At 40.2% G+C, this 19508-nt stretch overlaps 1 protein-coding gene across 2 annotated transcripts in view; it reads left to right on the forward strand.

Annotated features, from left to right (window-relative positions):
* LOC122645596 overlaps positions 1–10289 on the forward strand; it is a 34228-nt gene extending 23939 nt beyond the window's left edge. For both annotated transcript variants that reach the window (XM_043838907.1, XM_043838908.1), the window contains 2 exons: positions 7502–7547; positions 10017–10289. In XM_043838907.1, the coding sequence (XP_043694842.1) occupies positions 7502–7547; positions 10017–10141 (171 nt within the window). In that variant the 3' untranslated portion in view covers positions 10142–10289. The remainder of the gene's footprint in view (positions 1–7501; positions 7548–10016) is intronic.
* The last annotated feature ends 9219 nt before the right edge of the window (positions 10290–19508 follow it).

Here is a 19508-nt window from a genome sequence, read left to right on the forward strand (position 1 = left end):
AAGTCTCACTTAGGACCAGGTTGTGTAATAGGGTTGGCCGAATGGAGTAAGTTCAAGCAATTACGGTAAAACTAGGGTTAGGGTTAGGGTTTCGAATGTAGGATTTATTTGGTATGAATATGCAGGTTGTAAGGAGTCCAATGGTATAAGTTTGGACTGATTTGGATAGGGTTGGAAATCTAGGGTTTTGGGTAGGATGTCTTATGAAAATTGGGCTGTTTGTGAGATCTAGGGTTTAGGGCCAGATTTGAGGAAAAGGGTTTATAGGGTTTTGATGTGCAGATTTAGAGGATCCTAATAATGTCAAGATGTTAGGGTTTGGACAAGTTCCAAAATTCTGCTGTAGAAGGCAGAATCAGGTTGCAGGTTTAATGGAGGTCGAGTGGTGATGGGAGAGGGTAGCTAGGTTAGATCTGTATAAGGGGGAGTAACAGAGCAGCAGGTTAACTTACTGGTTGCAGGTTTGAATGTGCAGAAGCAGCAGCAGATTGAAGATTGAATATTGAAGAGACCTCCTGACCTTCACAGTGCAAGGAGTCGCAGGTTTCCCCACCCTTCACCACTTTGAGTCCACAAGGATGCAAGCTCACAGAGGAGCACGGGCAGCAGCTTGATTGCAGCAGTCTCAGATCTGAAAACAGAGAATTTTTATTTCTGGAAAAGTTGTGGGGAGCCTCCCACGATTCATCTATTTATAATAAAAAAGATGGCCAAAGGCCTTACACAAATATGTAGACTTGAACTAGGAATCCTAGCTCTAAGTCCTAAAACCAGTCCTACTCAGATTAGGAGTAATGACTTCTCTTAACCTGAATCCTAATAAAAACAATATAAAACAGTAGACTCATACTCTAACTAGGAGTACAAGTTTAACAAACAAATAAACAAAAAAAATCATCCCTCTAAAATCGTGGAGGGGAAAAAAAGACTGTTTTAACCCTAATATGTAAAAAAAACTGAATAAGTAAAATAAAGGCTCCAACGAAAATAAAAAAACAGCCAAATCATTTCGGCTTCTTCTTCCTAGTGCTTGGATCTGCTTCAGCTCTCCCCGGCTTAGAAACATTGATCTCCGATGAATGGGTGAATGGCATGTAGCGATTATATAACTCTGGATCGAACCTCTTGAAATCATCAACATGTATCCAAGTGCTGTCTTGTCTTGGGCGACCTTTCCACTTGACAAGGAAAGAGTGATAACCGGTGCCTTGACGAGCCGTCTTGTGCATATCATCCAGAACTTCGTCAATCACATCATCCGAAGGTGGCTTTAGTTGGGGCAGCCGCAACATATGCTTTGAATCGCCATCATCGGAATGATGCCCCGTGTACAAGTATAGATCAGCCACGTTGAAAGCATTGCTTATGCCCATATCATCAGGCAACTCGAGAGCATAAGCATTAGGTCCAATACGTTTCAGCACCTTGTATGGACCCATCTTCTTTGGATGGAGCTTGGTGTTGACACCCGGTTGGTGTCTCTCTGGATTCACCAGTACCATGACCATGTCGCCTGGCTTGAACTCAACGAACCGGCGATGCTTGTCGGCAGTGGACTTGTAGTGATCAGAACTGAGTGCAATTTTGCACCGAACATCTGCATGCACTTCGGTGATATGACGAATGAACTCATTGGCTTCAACACTTACTCGAGCTTGCGAGGGTAAGGGAATGAGATCAATCGGGCGGCGGGGCTGTATCCCAAGGAGAATCTTGAAAGGAGTACGACCAGTGGTCCTGTTCACGGAGCTGTTGTATGCAAACTCAGCAATGTCAAGGATAGAGGGCTACGTCTTCCCATAATCTCGGACTAAACACCGCAGCAAATTTCCAAGGCTCCTATTGACTACCTCTATCTGTCCGTCAGTCTGGGGATGGAATGCAGTAGAGAACAAAAGCTTGGTGTTTGTCTTCAGCCACAGTCTTCCAGAAGTAGCTCATAAACTACGATCGGATACGTTGGTACTGGTTAACCCATGGATGCGAACAATCTCCTTGAAGAATAGCTTGGCAATGTGGGAAGCATCAAGTGTTCTTCGACAAGGAATGAAGTGTGCCATTTTGGTGAATCTGTCAACAACCACCATGATGGAGTCAAATCTCTCTCTGGTAGGGGGTAGACCAAGTACGAAATCCATACTGAGATCAACCCATGGCTGGTGAGGAATCGGCAGTGGAGAATAAAGGCCTGTGTTTTGCTTGGTACTTTTAGCTAGCTGGCAAACTCGGCACTGCTTGATAACATGCTCTACATCCTTGGCCAAGTGAGGCCAATAGTACCGATTAGTCACCTGTAATATGGTTTTATCCTTCCCGAAGTGTCCTCTTAAGCCTCCTCCATATAACTCCCTGATAATGTGGTGTCGTAAAGACGAATCGGGAATGCACAGCCGGGTTCCTAAGAACAAATAACCATCGTGTAATGAATACTTAGGGTGCTGTCCACCCTGCTTCAATTCAGTATACAGGACTTGAAAATCCTTGTCACTAGCACACTCGTCTCTGATCTGCGCGATGTTTAGTGCATGGATTGAGAAAGTATTCAAGGTCAAGACTTTTCTACTCAGTGCATCAGCCACTGTATTTTCCTTTCCTGACTTGTATTTGAGGGCAAAGTTGAAATCCTGCAAGTATGCAACCCATTTAGCATGCCGGGTGTTAATGGACCTTTGTGAGTGGAGGTGCTTGAGTGCCTCATGATCAGTGTACAGGACGAACTCTTTGCCAATAAGGTAGTGTCGCCAATGCCGTAAGACCTGAACAACAGCATAAAGCTCTATATCGTAATTAGAGTACCGAGTCTTGGCATCATTGAGTTTCTCACTGTAGAATGTAATAGGATGCCCATTTTGCATAAGAACTCCGCCTAAACCAACATGGGAAGCATCTATAGCAACTTCGAAAATATGATCAAAGTTGGGTAGGCGTAGTACTGGAGCTTCGGTCATCTTCTTCTTGATCAGTTGGAAGGCTTTGTGAGCAGCTGCTGTCCATTCGAACTGACCCTTGTTCTGCTTGGTGCATTCGGTTATGGGTGCCATGATGGCACTGAAATTGTGAATGAATCGCTTGTAAAAGGAAGCCAAACCGTGGAAACTCCGTGCTTCAGTGAATGTCGTCGGAACAGGCCATTCTACAATGCTTCGAACCTTTTCCGGATCAGCTTCAACACCTTTGGATGAGATTATAAAGCCAAGGAAAACAACCTTGGTAGCATGAAGGAACATTTCTTTAAATTGATAAACAACTTCTCTTGCCGGAGTACTCTGAGAACGTGTTTCAAGTGGTCTATATGCTCATCTGGATCTTTGCTGTACACCAAAATATCATCAAAATAAACAACAAGAAATTTTCCGATGAAAGGATGAAATACCTGGGTCATGACTCTCATGAAAGTGCTAGGTGCATTCGTCAGGCCAAAGGGCATGACCTTCCACTCGTACAATCCATCTTTGGTCTTGAAGGCTGTCTTCCATTCGTCTCCAGGCCGGATACAAATTTGATGGTATCCACTGCGAAGGTCAATCTTGGAGAAGATCTTAGAACCGGACAGCATGTCTAACATGTCATCAAGCCTAGGAATTGGGAACCTATACTTGATTGTGATCTTGTTGATAGCTCGGCTGTCCACACACATACTCCACGAATCGTCCTTCTTTGGTGTCAACAAGGCTGGAACACCACAAGGGCTTATGTTTTCTTCAATAAATCCCTTCTTGAGAAGCTCTCCAATTTTTCTTCATGCTCAGAGGGGCTCATCCTGTAGGCAGGCAGATTTGGTAACATAGCACCAGGTACCAAATTGATGGCATGTTGAATATCTCTGAGTGGTGGCAACTCGTCGGGCAGTTCTTCGGGTACTACATCTGAAAAATCCTGCAATAATTCCTTGATGGGTGGTGTAAACTTTTGCTCGCCTGGGGCAGCAATCTCTGGAGTCACCAAGGCAAGAACCAGACCTGTATCATGGCTGGTTTGTTCAAATTCCCTTTGTGGAACAGCTAGCAATTTATTCTCAGATTCTGTCCCCTTTTGATTAGTGCGCATGACACGACGTTTCCGTATTTCTACAGGCAAATTAAGTGGGTACCACCTAATCTCTTCTCCTTTATGTTGAAACACGCACAGATTTTTTCTTCCTAGGAGGGCAACATCATTGTCATAAAGCCATGGTCTTCCTAGTAGAATATCCGTCATTCTCATCGGGATGACATCACACCAAATTTCCTCTGAATATTTTTGAGCCTGTAGGGGAACATAGCACCTCTTGTTCACGTCAAGCTTATTCCCATTTAATAAGGAAACTTTGTAGGGTGACGGATGCTTCTCAAATTTGAGATTCGTTTTCTTCACAAGGTCTTCAGACACAACATTAACGCAACTACCACTATCAACAATTATCTGGGCAGTGCGCTCACCTGCTCGCAAGCGGGTATAGAAGATACAACTACGTCGCCAATCTTCACCTTTAGATTCAGCACTCAATATACGTGCTACGACGTGTACGCCTTGGGTATCTTCAAATTCATCACCCAAGTCGTCATAATAAGCAGCCCCATCATCATCATCTTCAAGGGGTAATGCATTAATACCCTGTTCATCAAATTCATCAAGGCTTTCTTCCTCCTCTTCAGCTACATGAATCGGTCTCTGTCTTTGTGGGCGGTCCTTAGCATAATGTCCCTTTTCATTGCAGCGATAACAAGTATTTGACTCACTAGTGGTGATTGGGGTTTTACCCTTGTCCACACGTGAAGAGCTGCCAGTGTAAGGGGCTGTCCGTGTGGAACCAGCAGTGGTGTTATTACTACTATTGTAACCATTAGTCGGTTTGGATGCTGGAAAAGATTTTCTGGTGTCAACAGCAGTGGAGCCAAACCTTCTAGTAGTGTTCAATAGGTCTTCAGCCTTCAATGCCTTCTCAAAGCAGTCCTTGATGTCCAGAACATCCACAATGCCAATAGCTCTAATAATATTAGATCTCAATCCCAACCGGAATCGGGACAACATCTGAGTAGCACTTTCTATTGTGTCAGTGCAAGATAAGAGAGTCAAACTTTTGCATGTACTCGGATACAGTCATGTTCCCTTGACGAAGGGAGTTGAATTGAGCTTGCATCTGAGCTCTATATTGTCTTGGTAAGTACTTCTCTTTCAGGTCATACTTCATATCCTCCCAGTGGTAGGTGCTTTACCTTCACGTTCCATATCCCTCTTTGTCTTGCGCCACCATTCTCAAGCAGAGCCAATTAGTTTAGTGCGTGCCAGTCTCATCTTTCGGTCTTCAGGCAAATCATAGCAATCAAAGTAGTCATCTAGGGCAGCAAGCCAATCATAGAATTTCTGTGGATCACCATGCCCATCATACTCTTTCAATTCTAGCTTGACCTTCTGAGTATCAAATCTTCTGTTATGGCCTTCATCTTCACTGAAGTAGGATCTCAAATATTCCTCAAAGTTAGGTCTTCGAGGTGCTTCAGTAGTTTTGTCCCTGTCTTCTCTGTAGTCATCTCGATCATACCTACGTCGGTCCCTGTAGTCTCGGTCATGTTTAGGCTGTGATCCCTATGAATGATCTCTGTGATGCTCATCGCTTCCCAGAGTGCCATGAACTTCCGAATGTACTTGTAGTCGATCTTCCCCTACGTATAGAGGGTTGTTAACAACAGGCACAGCTTGCCTTTGTTCAACAATCTATAGTCGGTCACTGATCTTGTGGAGCATAGCTAGAATTGCGGCCATTGGATCAGGTGGGGGTGGTGGTGGTGGATCAACAACAGGGTTGCTTTGTCCAGTCATAGCTTTGATACCAATTTGATGTAGCCTAGGTGGAATAAGTCTCACTTAGGACCAGGTTGTGTAATAGGGTTGGCCGAATGGGGTAAGTTCAAGCAATTAGGGTTAAACTAGGGTTAGGGTTAGGGTTTCGAATTTAGGATTTATTTGGTATGAATATGCAGGTTGTAAGAAGTCTAATGGTATAAGTTTGGACTGATTTGGATAGGGTTGGAAATCTAGGGTTTCGGGTAGGATGGGTTATGAAAATTGGGCTGTTTGTGAGATCTAGGGTTTAGGGCCAGATTGGAGGAAAAGGGTTTATAGGGTTTTGATGTGCAGATTTAGAGGATCCTAATAATGTCAAGATGTTAGGGTTTGGACAAGTTCCAAAATTCTGCTGTAGAAGGCAGAATCAGGTTGCAGGTTTAATGGAGGTCGAGTGGTGATGGGAGGGGGTAGCTAGGTTAGATCTGTATAAGGGGGAGTAACAGAGCAGCAGGTTAACTTACTGGTTGCAGGTTTGAATGTGCAGAAGCAGCAGCAGCAGATTGAAGATTGAATATTGAAGAGACCTCCTGACCTTCACAGTGCAAGGAGTCGCAGGTTTCCCCACCCTTCACCACCTTGAGCCCACAAGGATGCAAGCTCGCAGAGGAGCAGAGGCAGCAGCTTGATTGCAGCAGTCTCAGATCTAAAAACAGAGAATTTTTATTGCTGGAAAAGTCGTGGGGGAGCCTCCCACGATTCATCTATTTATAATAAAAAAGATGGTCAAAGGCCTTACACAAATATGTAGACTTGAACTAGGAATCCTAGCTCTAAGTCCTAAAACCAGTCCTACTCAGATTGGGAGTAATGACTTCACTTAACCTGAATCCTAATAAAAACAATATAAAACAGTACACTCATACTCTAACTAGGAGTACAAGTTTAACAAACAAATAAACAAAAAAAATCATCCCTCTAAAATCGTGGAGGGGAACAAAAGACTGTTTTAACCCTAATATGTAAAAAAAAACTAAATAAGTAAATAAAGGCTCCAACGAAAATAAAAAAACTGCCAAATCATTTCGGCTTCTTCTTCCTAGTGCTTGGATCTGCATCAGAAGGGGCAAGGGGGGCGGGGCACATAGCTATGTGTGATGACCTATGTTTCTTTTCTATAATGACATGAAGCTGAAAGACCTGAACTTTGAGAACCCCATAGCATCTTCATGGGGTTCCACCAGATTTTCTTTCGAAACCATTCTAAATTTGTGAGGAAACCTAATTATCAATATAGAAAAATGTGGTGGAACAATTTTTATGTTGTAAGAATAAATCAACTTTTGTTGACAACCAAACACACTAAATATGTTATTTGATTTTCCAATTTTATTGCTTGAATTCCTGCTGAAGCTAATTAACAGTCTATTCAGAGTCTGCAAATTTGGATCTTATTTAATTCTTTTTGTTGTAAGGCTTCTCTAACCATTTTCACTGCTTTACGATATCCAACTCTACTCTATCTGTGCACTCACAAAAGGCTAAAAAGTTAAAATGGAATGGCATGAAATGTCATACTCATACATCAAAATTTTGGATTAGTTGAAACTTGTTTAACTTTTTGGATGTTATATGTGTCAGTTCAAAAAAAAATTCACCCTCAAAGTTTGTGTAAAGTTTTGAGTTTATCTTACCAAGTTGTATCAATTTCCAATCTTACACTATCTACTGGATGCAGGCTCCACCTGTAATAGTCTTTTCTTCAGCTTGCGCAGGTTTGTCAGGTCAGATCTCTCTCTCTGTTCAAATCATTTGTTTGGGTTTCTATTGTCATCTCTAAGTTTCATAGAATCGTCCATAAGCTTGTTATTGAGAATTGGTATGACTTCGATACATTTTTTTCTTTTAAATATGGACCACACTGCCTTTCATTCATTCCCATTCTTTTATAAGGTTTTATGATATTTGGTTAACCTGAATTTTTAATTTTTCCCCCCCTTTTTCCTTGATAAATGCCTGGATAAGTCATTGTCTGCCATGAACTCCAAACCCCATCAGTATTCCAGCGTTCATCTATTCTATAGGCCTCCCTTTGATTGAAATGCCATGGCTTCTAGATTCAGACATCAGTTGAATTCTGGAAGATATCTGCATTCAAGTAAATAATGGTTTCTGATATGCAGTTCTTATTATCTGTATTTTGTTGCAATATAACTGGAAGTGATTAGATTTTATTGTGTTTTTATTTGTTTTACTTTGAGGGGATGTTAACCTAAGATCATTGAAACAAATTGCTCCAATAAATGTGCCTAAGCTATCTCACCTAAATCTGGTGCACTACTAGATGATACCCGATTACTTGTTTCCATTTTACTTCTACCAAATAAAGTAGTCATATTTCATTTACTATAAGAAATGGTAAATATTCTTTGTTTTATTGTTTGTTGATCATATGTTGCTTTTTATTCTTTGTTTTAATTGTTTGTTGAGGATCACATTTTGCTGGAGTGAGAAGTGCACCTACCTGATAACATAGCCTAATAGGTTTTTTTTTTTAAACCCGAATATTCTTTGGGACCCGGGCTGGCCCCTAGGATTTTATTAGAAATTAAAACCAATAAATATGAAAGAATACAAAGGGGGGACAGACCCGCCTTACCCCAACCAAAATAGACAAAACCACTCTCAAAATCTCAAATGAGGACCTCACCCCCATACAATAACCCAAACAATAAAAACTTAACTATTTTCTCAATTCTGGAAGTCCAGCAGCATCCTCGCGAGAGATCCGCCTAAGGTTTAAAGGAAGATTTAATTCAAAACTGAATAATGTGTTAGATGCCGACTCGCAAGCATGATTTGCCAACCAATCCGCCACCCTGTTGCCCTCTCTAAAAGTAAAAGAGATCGTCGGCCGAAGAGCATCAACCAAGGCCAATATTTTGTGGAACCAGTACCACCCCTTCCAAATGTTGCACACTTTCTTGGAAATACATTGCACAACCAAGGCAGAGTCCAAGTTCACATGGAATCCTGAGAATCTCATCTCAGCTCAAAGCTTGAGACCATCTCTCATAGCTCTACACTCCACCATGGAGTTAGTACAATCCCCATAGAAGTTGGCAAAGGGAGCCAAGACTCACCCATCATTATCTCTTATAATAACCCCTCCTCCCCCCACGCCAGGGTTTCCTTTACACGCCCCATCCACATTGAGCTTTACCGCATTGAAACATGGACACTAATACACTACAATAGGCGGTTTGTGAACAACGGGCGAAGGAGAAAGATTAAAAATTTGAAGGATAAGGGATTCTCTTAATGATGGGGACTTTGTAAAAGAGCAATAATAGTGAACTTCCATTACCCAAGTTTTCACAGCCTCCACAATGAAGTTGGTTGAGCGAGCTCTCTCCCCATGTCTCCTGTTGTTTCTCTCTTTCCAAAGTTCCCAAATGGTAAAAGAAGGAATTAATCCAGTTATCACACCACATAAACTCCTCCCGTTAGCGTGGTTTTGCCAGAACAAAATCCTGCTTTTCACTTCCTGCGAAGAGACCACTTCAACCTCAAAAATTCTAGAAAAGAAACCCCACACCTTAGAAGCAGTTTTACCGGCCACCAAACAATGAGACCCCGATTCACAAGTATGATGGGCACTGCAAAGGCACTTGGACGCTAGGGGCACACACAACGCCCTCAATGCATCATCAGTGGGAATGCTGTCGCACATTACCTGCCAAGAGAAGAAACCGATTTTTGAGAGAAGCGTCCAATTCCAGAACCATTTCGCAGAAGGTTTGCTTACCAAAGTAGGTCTAATTTCATTCCATAATTGATTTGGTAGTGAATCTACCCTCACTAGCCGGAGTCCATACTAATCTGTCTTCCTTGTTGGATAGACATACCCTAATAGTTTCAGTAATCCTGATCATTAAAATATATATACACACACACACACACACATAAATTGAAAAGCAATGTATTTCCTTTGAGCATCTGTTGTTTGCAGGTTTTTAATGTATCATCCCCCATGTTTTTTCCAGGATATAAGTTGTTTTCTCCATTCACCAAGATCATGTGAATGAGAGATTTTGTATAGGTTATATTTGAAAGGGAGGAGAGGGGCTTGGTTAAGAGGGGAAAACTTATCTTCCCCTTTCTAAGAACTAGGACTCTTTCATTCTTACAGTTCTTGGGCTATTGTCAAGTTTGACGGTAAGATTTCTTAGCATTTGCTTGTAATTTTGCAGGTGGTGCCATTCCAGCACTAGCGCAACTTGTCTCTTCATCTTATCATGCAGCAATCTCATCATCATTGCCTCCACCAGCACAACAGGATGATAAGATGCACAAATCGAGAACATCTACTCTGTAATTCCTTCTCTTCACGCAGAGCTTTTCAAGTAATGATTCTCCCCAAACCCCCCCCCCCCCCACCCCGGCAATGTTAAATGGACCGCTCGGGTTATTGTATATTGTAGAACTTTCAACGATGAGGTAAATAAACATTCCTTATCCACCAATAATTTTTTTTTCCTGAGGAATCACGAAACTGATGGTCACTGTATTTTTGCTTTGATAAAAACCCGATCCATGTTGATGGTGTCAAAGTAAGATTCCTATCAGGACTTGTTCTTGTGGATGACAACTTAGTTCTGTTTATTCCTCTTCATAATGCACACCCATTGATATTTTGGATGCAAAGAAGTACACAGATAACAAGCATGAGAAAAATTAACTGAAATTTATCTGTAGTGTTGCTTTATGTCAGATTGTTCTCTATATCTGCTACCCATATCAAAATTGTTCTCGGATTTCCTTGATTATGGCTTTGCAATTTTTCTCTGGTATGCATCGTTTTTCTACTCTTTAAGGCATCAAACATGTTGAATTGACCTGGAATACCATTGTTGGATCAGAAATTATGAAGCTTCTCTACAGATATGGCTTTGGGTGTTGATGTGATCCAGAAAACAAATGAATCATAAATGTGGACAATATGTGGCTATGATTGTATTCTCAATTGTAGCAAAAAACATACTATAACAAGCTGGGAGATAAATTTCACCTCTAAACGTATGAAGTGATGCTAAATTGTATTTTTACTGCTTAAAGTAAAAAGTCCCACTCGGGCCAAAAAAAAAGGGTGAAGGAAAAGATCGAAAATTTCAGTTGTGTCAGCCTTCTGCCCTCTCATTCCTCCTTGTTTCTTAAAAATAATAAGTGTAAAATTTCAGATTAAAGTCCTCTGCAATTCCTTCTGTCTTGTGGTGCTTTGTAATTCAGGCCCGAGAGTTCGACATGTGAAAGACGTTTTATCAAACGGTGTGAGTTAAGTTTTTGTCCTTTTTTCTTGAACTTGGGACTGTTGGATGTCACATCTTCCACGTGTCGAGCTCTCAGACCCAAACCGCAAGACAGTTGATTAAGGCAATATAAGGGTTGTTTTTTTTTTCTAAAATTTTTACCCTCCTATTAGTCTGATAACATAATTTTTTTTTAGAAAGTAGGCTAGTAAAATTTGATTGGTTAAATGTTGCCAATTGTAGCAAAGTTTGAACACCTGTTCCCTAGTTTATAAATAGCATTCCCTTCCACAACGCTAGTGTGGGGGAAGTATCCCATGCGACACCAATGGTGAAATGGAAAATGACATTATACCTATGGAACCCACATGGTTATGGTAGTAGAGAGAATAATAAACACATGGTTATATTTGTGTCTTTCTCTGTTCCTTTTCTTGCTTTAGGGGAATTTAGGTAATTTTTGGTATCATTTTTATTTTTATTTTTATTCTATTTTTTAAAAAAATATTAAAAAAACATTTTTAATCGAAAAATAAAAACCATTTGATAAACAATTTTTTCTTGGTAGAAAGCAAGGCTATTCACTCATGTGCGTCCAACGCCAAAAGAAAGAAAACAAGAAACATAACGCATATAGTTGACATGTGATACACAAGGTTTCAAAATTGACAAGGTTCAAAAACCAGAGAGAGACATATGGTCCTGACATACATGTCATAGGCGGGACCAATCGGGTGAGGGAATGGGTAACAACCACATCCTAAGGAAATTCGTTGTAGACACAACTTACATAATGAAGTGAATGCACGAATGTGCCATAAAAAATGAATACATCAGCAATAAACAAAAAGAAATCATATTTTATGTCGCATGTTAGACACGACCCTAAGAGACAAGGAAAGTTACAGTATGCGCGCGGCCCAATAAAGTTCTTGATGATCGTTGCATCGATTCCAGGGCACACATTCGGAGTAGCTTCACCATCGCCGACGAAGATGATCGTCCAATCAAAAGGGGGAAGGGCTTCGATTCCGGCCAAATCCAAGGCGCCACTAGCATCGGAACCTACAAAAACTGCATAGCCACAAACAAAAAAAGAAAAGGAAAAACAGAGCTAGGCGGATGCATAGGGATGGACAGGGGTGGGTAGGGGGGGTGCGTTGAGGACGGTGAGGGTGAACAGGGGGTGCGATGAAGGCGGTGAGGATGAGGGGGTTGCGGTGGGGGTAAGCTCAAAATAGACGTTGCAACTCCCACCGGAGAGAGTGAGCACAACGGAGAGGGTGAACAGGGGTTTATGTTGAGTGTGAGTAGGAGGTTGAGCCGGGGGAAGAGGGTGCGCAGGGGTTTGTAGTGAGTGTGGAGGTGAGTCGGGGGGAGAGGGTGAGCAGTGGCCTTTTGAAGGTGAAGGGATAGCCTAGGAGGGGCGGTGCTGTTCCATGGTCATCAGCGTCATCGTCATCGACATTGGCGTCCATGTCGACAAAGCAGAGGTTACACGCTACAACGGGCGGAAAAGGTGCACGCTACAATCGGACGGAGAAGGTAGCACGCCATACCGATGGAGATATAAAGTTCAAAGCAAAAGGAAATGGTTTCGAAGGAACGGCGGCAGAAGTGGGGAAAAAAACCCCTAAACGCTAAAACCACCCAAATCAAGAACTTTTGGACTTCTAAGTTCTAAGAATCCCATTTGGTAAACATTAGACATAATAGAGTATGGAATGAAAAAACACTTTGGTAACTATCTAAGTGTAAATATATATTTCATTTTTTTTTTTCGATTAGTAAATATATATTTCATTGGTGAGTGAAAACATTCCCTCTTCATCCATCTTCCTTTGATTTTTGTTTCTACATCCCTGTGAAAGCCGAATAGAGTAACGACGTGCAAAGGATCTATGAGACCGACATTACCTGGCCCATGTGCAGCTTGATCAAAATATTCTCTCTTTTTTTCTAAGATCTGTAGGTTAGCCTTACCAATTTATGATTCAGTTCATGAGTGAAACCTGAAATTGGAACCAACCTCTCCTTTTATTACAGATGCACCTTTTTTTTTTTTTTTTTTTGGGTGTGATTTAGATCGTAAGCAACCTAAACTCTGTAAACAATCTACCCTTTTGATAACTTGTTCACTTTCTGTGATGTGTCATAGGAATTTATTAGCTTATGGGTTTTTGCAACTTCAAATCTGTTTCAGGGCAATGGAAGGGTGATACATATGATTGTTGGGTGGGTGGTTGGATGGGGCACTCTTGCCGGCTAGTCCTCCCCGCTTGCCAAGATTTTTTCCCTGAGTGCGATCGTTGGAGAAGAAACTGAGTTGCAAGATAAGGGAATTATTAAAAAAAAAAAAAAAAAAAAAAAAAAAAAAAGTACTGAAATTACCTTGTAACCCTTTGTCTTCACCAATTAGATCACGTGTTCAATGGGTCTTGACCCTATTATGGTTTTTCCATTATTTTGATTTGTTTAAAATAAAAATAAGATCCATAAATGATACCAAACATCTATAAAAACATTTTTGTGTTAGAAAAACAAAAATGAATGATACCAAAAAGACCCTTAATCTTTTTTTTTTGGTCGAAAAAAGACCCCTAATCAAATCCTTTGAAAAGCTAGGAGGAAAGAAACCTCCCTTTAATGGCCTTGTGTCCAAGGTGTTATGGCATTTTATTTTCTCTTTTGGTTTAGTGGATAATTCTTTGTGGGGGTCACGTTTTACTTTGTCTAATAATCAAAAAAAAAAATCTCTAAATTTAATAAAGAAGTTTTAGATAGAGGGATGCTTAGTCCTTGTGGCTTTCTATTTGGAAGAATGCTATTATTACTTCTCTTCTGTTGAATCTGATCATAATCCCATTTTCTTCCAATCTCCCCCTCCCAAACCATCTTATAAGAAAATTTTCCATTTCCAGGCCTCTTGGTTTAAGCTTCATCAATTTTCGGAATTCTCTGACAAAATGGAAAGTTTAAGGATCTCAAGAATTGAATTGTAAATGGTTTAATAGTGTCTTGTAGGAAATGGAATAAAGATGTGTTTGGGTATTTACAACAATTTAAATTCTCTCTTTTTTTACTGATATCACAAGTTGGAGTCTCAAGAACCTACCTTGATACCTTAGATCAATTGAGGCAAGTTTGTAACAATATTAATTGGCTGCTAGAAGTAGAAGACTTTATAGATTGCAAAAATCTAGGGTTTCTTATGTTCTAGAAGGTTATAGAGTGAAGTTTCCAGATTGACACTAAAATGTGGTGAATCAGTGCCACCAAATTTTTTCCCCCAAAATTGTGCCCCTGGCTGGTATCTCATTGCTTGCACTGCCTATTAACCATTCAGATTGGCTGGGGTAACACCAAGTTTATTAGTATCACAATCACACAGTCATATGCATGTTCACCTTGCAACCAACAAGTGGCTAGGCCTACCAGACAATGTACACCCAACCTACAGTCAAACACATCCGACAACACTTCTATGCCCATAGATACATTCACATCCGCACAATACAAGATATGCATGGTTCAACAATATGCCTACGTCCAAGAGCAATACCCTAACCAAGGTCGCATATATTGTTCAATACACACCATAAGTTTGACTATTACAACAGTCCAGATACTACAACACCGGTCTGCTTTGGTTCAAGCCACAACTTGAATAGGGCTTCAACCCCAACTCCTGTCAAGCCCTAATTTGATAGGTTACAATACGTTAATAAAAAATTGATATTCCAAGTCTAACTCTTTTCATTTAATGTCTTAGATTATACAAGAAGCAACAACCTAGGTCAATAAAAAGACTTGCAAAAATAAAAGATTACCTTCCCCTTTTTAATCACACCTTGGGGAGCTTTACTGTAGTTCACAGTAGTCCACTAGAATCTTCATCTGACCCCTCAAAGTGGGGAGACTTGAATCTTCCAATGCAATTGATGATGAACCCAATTTTGGCTTCTCCTCCTTCATTTGGACCCCACAAGAAATCTCACAACCATTAATGGCCCAACAAAAGCTTCAAATAGTCTTCAATGAACTCAAGCAGGATTGTTGAACATGATTAAAGCCATTTCAGAATCACAAATGCATATCAAAGAGTTTTCTTCAAAAACTCGAGCTAGGGAGCCCCTCTGGTATCTTCTCTGTATTCTAGTAGGTAGTACAAAATAAGGAGATTGCAACTTGAATGGGCTCAAACGGATTCCAAACAAGGGAGATATCCTCATTTTACTTTTGGCCTAAAAAAAGGAATCTATGAAACTCATATTGTGCATGTGCGCACTACTGGATTGCGGGCGAAGTTTTGTCCATAATCTAGTAGCTAAAGATGACCTGGATGGCGCTTGATTGATATCAGGACTACAAAGGGAGTACATGCTTTGGCAGGTTGCTTTTAGCCCATCAGATTAGTCTCCGATTGAGCAAACTTGTTTTCGGCCATTCGATCGACTCTTGTCCAACAAGATCAAGCGGGAGGGCCTCTTATCCAAAGAAACATAATTTGCCATGGGTACACACGAATGCATGATCACCAAGCGACACAAAATTAAAGGATCATGAACTCTGGTCCATCACGTGATAGGCGATCATGCCACCTTTCGATCTAGCAATGGTCCATCTGGTGTGTTTTTGGGATTGTCATTGGATTGAGATGGAAAAGCAGAAAATGTCATAGCTCATACGATTTGAATCTATGTTCATTGAGAACATATATGAAATGATTGGACGCAAAGGGGAATCTTAAAGTGCATTTAACATGCACATGCGTTTTACTAAGGCTGGGCTCACTAAGGTATGTTGTGGCACCAGGACAATACATGCACATAGCCAACTAAAATGGCATGTGCCCAAATGATAAATGATCTTGTGTGAATGCCCCTTTTGAAACAGATGATTTTGCATTAGCTTGATGGATCCCATCGGGACGGTCCAGGAAACTTTAGAACCAAAACAAATGAGTCTCAGAAGCAAACTTCCCGAGACCAAAAGTAAATAGTACCTCTATGAGGCAATTTGTCGAACACAAAAGCTCTATGTTTTGACACTTGACAAAATTTTGGCGTTTTGGCTTCAAATGTCGTAGGTCCTAGTTTGTCATGCCTTGAGAGTACGCGACTGGTTGGCATGGCACCCCCGTGAGGGCATGGCCACCTTTGTCCTGACTTGATGCGTGGTTGCCAGTGTAGCTGGCCTAACTGGCTGTGGCTAGCTTAGGCTGGCCAGTTGGCCTTGATAGTTGTCAAATCACGTATGCCACTTCCAAACAATTGCGTACTATCTTGGTGGGACCCACACACTTTTGTTTCGACCAATACACCTCTCTCAGGCATTTTAACAACCACTTAGGGACAATTTAACTGCCTTCAGTAAAATGGCCATAGATTTCTTATCTTAGCTCAAAATGACATGATTTCAACTACATATTAGAGTTGATTGAGTGTTCTATAACTTTTCAACATATCATATCCAAATAGCCATTTGGCTTGCTCAAATTGATTGCAGAGATGACTTGATTGCTTAATAACATACTGATATTGTCACCACAGACCAATGCAAACCTGTCACTGCCACATGTCCTCAAACACTGCCAACTCATTCTAGAGCCTTGCCACTTCATAAGACACTGCCTAGAAGTAGCCAATGATGACAACACATTGTACCATGTAGTCTGACACTGCCAGTTGCGCAACAATTTCCAACTTTGGAATTGTTGGTAACACCAAATTGACAACTACATGATTTGACTGATCATTGCTTCTCTTCCCCTTTGACAACAAATACAAAGGGTGAACATTACTAATTTCACTATTTAAAAAAAATTGTGTTGGTCGACAGGCCAACTTAAAAGGGTCTACCTGATGTGCTACACCTATGTTTGGCCTTGTACCGCTCATGCATGCCCTCTGTGTTTTTTTTTTATTATTATTATAACTTAAACAAAACACTATTACGTGTTGCTTGATTACTATTTTGTGAACAATACTTCATAGAACAATGAACGAAATCTTGTTTATTTTTTAAAATAAAAAAGAAATATGAAGATCAACTAGAATACAAACGACATTAAAAAATTAATGAAAACCCCCAATCGGCAGAGAATGCTCTTATATAGTTATACCACTAAAAGGTGGAAACGATTCAGACCGTTCTACCAATAGGGTTAGCCATTTAAAATTTTCACGAACATAAGGGAAGAGAAAGATCGGTTACCTGTAACATCACAAGTGTAAGGCCTTGACGAGAATATAGCCCTTTCACTGATTGTTCTTCGCACCATAGTAGTAAGATGTTCCCATCCTTGTTGGCCACTACCGCAGTTACTATTCTCACAACGTCAAGTTTCTCAAGCCCTACTTTCTCACAGACTTACTAAGGAGACATGGGAGAAGGGGAGAGCAATTCGGTTATCAGAGAGAGAGAGAGAGAGAGAGAGCAATATAAGTCTAGGTTCGAAACATCACCAACTCTTCTCAACCCATTATTAAGTCTAGGTTTGAAACCACTATAAGTGGTGGGGGAATTTAAAACTCAAACTCTCACGTCCATACAAATAATGTAGAAGGACATGTCAGTGAACTACTCCAAGGAGATGTATGAAAAAATTGTAATGACTGATCAACGCTATATGGGTTTGAAAATTTTGATCAAAAGTTCCTTTCTGGATGCAACTTTTGGCAACATTGAGAGAATTGGTATTCCTCGAAACCAATTAGAAGTAGTTCAGTTATCCCCTTCCTTCCATCTCATCTGTTGACACTTCTAATAATAATTTCTCTCTAGATCCTTAATCATGTTCTATTTCTCTGTTTATGACTTTGCTTGGGAGTTCTAGAGCACAAGAGAAACTACACCTTGAAATTTGGTGGGTTTTGAAATGACAGGGGATGGAGTTGGTGGTGGTGGTGGTGGTTGTGGTTCCATTGTCTTCCACTATTTCTTGCTTTGTAAAAAGAGGAAGAGTCCTTCAAAATTTGTGGTTTATTCTATTTAACTTTAATCATGTTATAGCTTATTTCCATTTTACGATGTTACAAGTTTTTTTAAAACTATGTTATGTTCTGAATTAAAGAACTCATATATGCTCAGCATGGATAAGGATCTCTTTTTGTGATTTTAGTGTTTGAAGAACGGATCTTATAGTGCTTTTGTTTTTGTCTATTTTGAATGACAAGTAGATAATATCATTGGGTGATGTTTTGAATATTAACTTGGGTCTTGGTAAATTAAGTTGTGAAACTTCAAACAAATTGTTGGAAATGGAGTATTGATTTTAGAACCACTATGCATGGGACGTAAAGAGGTTGATTACCCTTCCTATTTTGGTCGATAAAGGAGTTACGAAAAAGAGAAATATTGTAGGGGTTTGGCTTAATAGAGGAAGCCTGCCTCGTCTCAATCAAGAGATATTTTAGGGATAATAAATACGACTCCTCAAAGAGGTAGTCGTTACAACTACTTCCTTTTCCTAATGAATTGCAAATCCTACTTCTACAACCCATGATACTCACCTTCTAACCTCCCAATACATGATAAGTACTAACCCACCAATGCATAATAACTACTAACACATCTTTATAGCCCCCACTACTCGGGGCAGTCCAGTGCGCATCATGTGGCGTAGCACGATCCATGTGTGCACAGTGGGGTCCACTGTGCACACATAGATCGTACTGCGCCGCACAATACGCACTGGACCGCTCCCAGTACTGGGGGCGATAATTTTCCAATAACTAATTCATACAAATTCTGCCACGCCATATGGAGCCACGTAACAATGTTTGGGTATGAATAGCTTAAATAAGACCAAAAAAAAAAACCCTAATTAGGTATATTGTGCTGACAATTGAGTAACAAATAAGGATGTAAACAGATTGGATTCGGCTTGAATTTGGATTCAGAACAGATTACTGAATGACATATTCGTATCCGATCCAATATCTAATGGATTTTTAAAAACTAATAAAATATTTGAATTCGGGAGTTGATTGGATATCCAAATATTGTCTTTTCCGATAAATTATCCGAAACGAATCTAACCTATATTGATTATCGATTTTCGACTCTGATTACCAAAATATTCTTATAAAAATGTTTATAATAAAGGTAATATAATAATATATCATATGTTTTTAGAAAATATTAATATCCGAATCTGAATCCAATTATCTTTCGGACGGAATTGGATAGTTTTCGGAAACCAAAATTCCAAATTCGAAAGCTCCTAGACAGATTCAAACACGAATTTTTGACTATCCATTTACATCCCTAGTAACAAGGATCTTTTACTGAGTAAACAATTGTTGAGGGGATGGGCGATGAGGATGTCTCAAACATTTTCCTTCGAATCCAGCCAGATCCTTTTGATTAAAATGTTCACACCAAAGTTAGTTAAGGCAAAAATGGAAAAAAAATAAGTGCAAATGGCAATTG

The sequence above is a fragment of the Telopea speciosissima genome, chromosome 11 (genome assembly GCF_018873765.1).
Source record: "Telopea speciosissima isolate NSW1024214 ecotype Mountain lineage chromosome 11, Tspe_v1, whole genome shotgun sequence".
Classification (NCBI taxonomy): domain Eukaryota; kingdom Viridiplantae; phylum Streptophyta; class Magnoliopsida; order Proteales; family Proteaceae; genus Telopea; species Telopea speciosissima.